Source organism: Camelina sativa, chromosome 8 (genome assembly GCF_000633955.1).
Source record: "Camelina sativa cultivar DH55 chromosome 8, Cs, whole genome shotgun sequence".
Classification (NCBI taxonomy): domain Eukaryota; kingdom Viridiplantae; phylum Streptophyta; class Magnoliopsida; order Brassicales; family Brassicaceae; genus Camelina; species Camelina sativa.
This window is the reverse complement of record NC_025692.1, coordinates 19,303,841-19,309,174: the sequence shown is the minus strand read 5'-3', so window position 1 is coordinate 19,309,174 and position 5,334 is coordinate 19,303,841. Positions and strand designations below refer to the sequence as shown.

Genomic DNA, 5,334 nt, shown 5'->3' with positions numbered 1-5,334 from the left:
ACTGATTCGACGACAGATTTTAAATCAAATCTCAAAGCATGCATACTCTTTTGTTTTATATGGCAGAATGCAATCAGATCACAGCAAAGCCAAATCGATCACCAGACCAGGTTGCATCCAAAAAAATATTTTGACATTATACATCTTTAGAGTAGTATTTGACTATTTAGTATTTACACTATCAGAAAGATGTTATATTTTTTTAATTTTTAAGTTAGAATTTGACTTGTTGTTCAAGAAAAAAAGTTATAATTTGACTATTACACGATCAAAAATAAGTTAGATTTAAATTGAGATCAAGACTTTGTAATGTATTTAGACTATTTACGAAATGATCTTTTTTTTCTCAAGTGTGCACTGGAATCTAAAACTTCTTTTTGCGATGTGCAGTCGACGGATATTTAAAGGAATAAAAAATAAAGACAGATATCTATGTGTTTGTATTGCTATGATACATCGATAACAATAAGTCAATAACATTATAGCACCACAACAACGAAAGTGATATCAAAGAACATTACATTAATAATCTTGTTAACATTCGATTTTTAAATTACATTGTTTTCTTGTCTCGTGTGTCGTATTCAAATTCTATACTATATACAAATATATTTGAAATAAGATTATTAGGGGGAAAACCCACCAATAATAAAATCAATGAATTTGGTAGGCAGTAGGCACCGTCGTCTTTCTTCTAGTATACTAGAATTGGACCGTGCTAAAGCATGGATTAACATTTATTTTATTTATTTTGTAACTTTTATTGAAAGTGTTTTATATATGATTGTTTAATTTGTTTTTTAAAAAAAAAATTCCTCAAACAAAATTTTTTTTTCTTGAACAATATGCCATAAAATCATATGTTGAATATAACTTATGAAAATAACATATATTTTGTAAGATCTATTCTAGTATATCTAGATTTTGACCCGCAGTACACTGCAGTTTTAGCTATTTGATAAAAATATTAATTTCTGTTTGTTAATTTTATTTGATTTGTTTAGTTTTTAAAATTGTATATTGTATTTTGATTGTTAATTATATGACTTAACCTACACTATACCACATATTAATTATTTTGTTACATATTAATTAATCGATTTAATTAGATTGGTCTATTAATCTAATATTTATATTGTTAACAAAATAAAGAGATGATATTTTATCCATGTAGCACCGAATCAATGACATTTTAAGTTTCTATTAATATCAACTCAAACATATCTAGCCATATAACTCGTCGTGTGATATTTTAATTTGTTGTACACCGCAGAAAAAACTTCATAAAAATCTAAATATATTTTTAAAATTTTAAAATGTGTTAATAAAGTTTCTTTTTGGTTAGAAATTGAACTACTTATAATATTTGAACTTCGTATAAAGTTTAAATAATTTAATATCTTAAACAATTATAAAAATTAAATATTTAATAATTGAAATCTGAATAATCTTTAAAGTTTTTAAAAAGTTCACAAAATAATGAGATGATATTTTACTCGTGTAGCACTGAATTAGTGGCATTTTAATTTTCTATTAATATCAACTCAAACATGTCATGCCATATAACCCGACATGTGATATTTTAATTCGTATATATTATTAAAATTGAAAATGTTTGAATAAATTTTATTATTTTAGAAATTGAAATACTTATAATATTTGAACTTCTTATAAAGTTTAAATATTATTCATATCTTAAACAATTTATAAAAAGACAAATGTTTTAATAGTTGAAATATTAATAATCTTTAAAATTTTGAAAAAGTTATACATTTGAATTTTTAAAGTTATTAAAAGTTGAAATTCTTTAAAATAAAGAAACATAATAAAATGTATATATTTTTTTAATTTCAATGCCTGATAAAGCAAGGTTTCTGCTCGTTCATATTCAGAATCATTTTGGTCTCTTTTTTATTAATATGACTTTGAATCTTTGTCTAGTTTTCTGCATTTTATATATGTTTTTTATTCATCAGTTGAGCAATATATGTCCGTTTTAAAAAATTTAAATTACATCATATGCAGAAAAAATCATAAATTTTATTAACTAAATATATTAGATAAAAAAATTAAAATAATTTAAATATAAAATAAAATAAATGTGAAAGAAGAATCACATATTTTTGTTTTAATTAGGTTGAGAGATTTCCTTATCTTTTAAATGTTGCTTATAATTGATTTATATGTTACTATAATTAACTAAATCCATACTATCCTTACTTACCAAAAATCAGACTAACCCGTATATTATGATACACATAGGTCACAAGTTTATAACCAAAAAATCATAAATATATCTATTATATAGTCTACAAAAAAATGTTGTGTACTTTCGTTTTATTATATAGGGGATAATATATACTATAAGTTGGTTTAGCGTATGAATATGATTTAAAATTATAGAGAAGAAAAAAAACACAATTATAAAAAACATGGACTCAGTTATACTATATTTTAGCTAAATTAATAGTTTAATACCACGAATTTTCAACACCTAGAGATTGTTTAATTTAACATATTTGAATGGAAGAAGAATCATGGACATGCATGGTTCAAAAGCTAAATTTGTAAAAATGAAGATGCAGCCAATATTAAAAAAAACTTCTTTTCTTATTAACAATCACTTAAATAATCATACAAGATATGTTTAATCAGATTTACACACAGTCAACACGACTTGTCACTGACCAATTCTTAATCTAACCAAAATCCCTAAGAACTCTAAAAGCTTATTCGCTTAGTTCTCAAAATTATTCTTTGAACGGCCAAACAACATGTTTGCCCAATAACACAATATATAGGATACCTCCGATGACCTACTTTCCTATTAAAGGATAAGTCCAAATCTTCTTAATATATATGATAATAACTTGTTCTCTAATCAAAGAGTCTCTAAAAACACAGCCACGTCACTCGATATCTGTTACAGACGTGTGAACCTGTCTTCCAGGATCCTACAGACCAGCCTTATAGCAACCAAAATCTTCATGCTTTCATTCTCCCCCTTTTTATTTGAATGTGACAACTCAAGCTCCAGATATGAATAGTACTAGAATCTTCCAAAACCATAAACCTCATCAACTATAACATCACCATCATCACCAATATCATCATCTCATCATACTCCCCCAGCGTGAGTGCACATTCATATAAAAACAAGGATGAAGACATATATGTAGGGAGACACAACAAGCTTCCTATCATGCCTTGAACCAAAAATAATCCTCAAGAGCTTTTATAATGTTCTTAGATTCAACCTTTGAAACAAAACAATGTTGCAGCACTCCTTGAGAATTCAGCTCAACATGACAAATGGTTTGCTCAACAAATGCAACTGCAGCAGACTGATTCTTATGACTTTGCAACTGTATAGATGTAGCTAAGACTCCTGATGATTCATCATTCCAATCATTACTATTGGATCTAGTTGATTCAGTTGTGACTGTTTCTTGTACAGGTGGTCTGCAACATGCTTCTGTAGAACCTCAGGTTCAACCCCAACATCGTCTTCAGTGATTATCTTCGAGAGATTGCAAAATAGGTTGATTTCCTCAGTTTCATGGATTATTTGATTATATTGTCTTTCATTATGTTCGGAAACCTTACTGTAAAGATCCTGTTTAGCAACCCAGACTTTGCAAAAGTGAGATGGATCGATAAAGCACTTCCTAGCCATCCAAAGCTCATTGATCTTGTTCTTAAACTTGTAACAAAAAGATTTGACATGACCAGATTTACCACAATGAAAACATTCATAAATCCTATTTCCTCGCTTGGATTTAGTCCAACCTTTTTGCTTAGGAGCGGATATAGATTGAACTTGTTCCTGGTTAGTGCTACAGGGGCTTCCTGTTGAACCACTTTTCCCAGAATACTTGACTCGGTTTCATGGGTTGAATTACTCTTAACAAAGCTTACTGATTTATCACGAGATAACAGCTCAACAGTCTCCTCTTTATGATAACCCAGACCTCGATGCTGAGATCCTACAATTCCCATAGATAGTATCTCATCAAGCTTTTTGCCACCATTATTCAACATCCTAATCTTCTTGTGATTCTCATTCAGCTCCCTTTCCAGACTTGTTGCTTTTTCTTTTTCCAAACTATATTTTTCTTGCAGATTTCTCAGTTTCCTCTCAAACAACTCCTTTTCAGCAGGAGGGAGTTCCTCACCAATCAATACTTCACGCTTCCTATCTTCAAGCATATTGACTTTGGCTTCCAATTTCAGTTTTTCTTGGACAAGTAGCAACTTTTCATTACACAACTGAACCCAATTGTCATACAGAATACAATAGCTCTCTTTTGAAATTGACTCTTCATCATCATCATATGAGCTTTCATCAGCTATATCATCACTTTTAGCACTATATGCAAAAAGATTCAACATTTTTCCTTCTTCTTCATCCACATCACTCTCTGATTCTGAATCATTAAAGCTAACATATGCAATCTTATTTCCTTTCACCATGTTTGGGCATTCTGATTTTAAATGTCCAATCTTTTTACATTCAAAGCACTTCATCTCCTTGCGCTTAACCATTGGACACTCAAGTTTGTAATGACCAAAACCACCACATTCAAGACATTGAATCTCTTTTCTCCGATTAGATTTTTCTTTCTCAGATATATTTGGCCTAGAACAAGACCTCTCTGTAGCAGTTTGATTCCAACAAGCTAATTCTCGTCCCTGTCCTTTTTCAACACGCTTGAGAGCTTTTCCAAAGTTTCTTGCCATCAAGCACATGTTATCTTTTATCTCTTTCAACTGATCACTCCTGTCATCTGCCTTGAATGCAATTCCTTTACCATGAATTCTCAATTCTTCAGAAACTTTCATCTCCTCTGATTTTAGCATACCAACGAGATCCTCAAACTTCAAGGTGTATGTGTTGCCAGATACCCTCATAACTGCTTTATGAGCTGCATACTTAGAAGGTAGACATCTAATTAATTTCTTAACCAGCTTGGTATTTTTATAGATCTTACCAAGATTCTTTGCTTCATTAGCAATAACACTCAATTTTGCACTAAATTGTGAAATTGATTCTTCTGGATCCATTCTTAAGACTTCAAACTGAGATGCAAGTTGGTCTAATCTTGTTCTTTTGACACTTGAATTTCCTTCATGGGTCTTCTCCAGAATGTCCCAAGCATCTTTAGCTGATTCACAACCTTGAACAAGCTTAAACTCATCATCATCAATAGCTCCAAAGATAGCATTAAGAGCCCTAGCATTGTATTTAGACAAGTTCTTTTCTTCCACTGTCCAGCGTGCCTTAGGTTTAGTGATCTTGTCACCAGCTTCGGTTTTCTCATATGGAGGCTCCCA

At 30.1% G+C, this 5,334-nt stretch overlaps 1 protein-coding gene across 1 annotated transcript in view; it reads right to left on the bottom strand.

The window, feature by feature from the left end:
* LOC104709699 overlaps nt 3,380–5,334 on the bottom strand; it is a 2,355-nt gene continuing 400 nt past the window's right edge. The window contains exons 2-4 of the mRNA XM_010426269.1: nt 4,419–5,328; nt 3,790–4,349; nt 3,380–3,703 (exon numbers count right to left, since the gene is read on the bottom strand). Of these exons, the coding sequence (XP_010424571.1) occupies nt 3,380–3,703; nt 3,790–4,349; nt 4,419–5,328 (1,794 nt within the window). The remainder of the gene's footprint in view (nt 3,704–3,789; nt 4,350–4,418; nt 5,329–5,334) is intronic.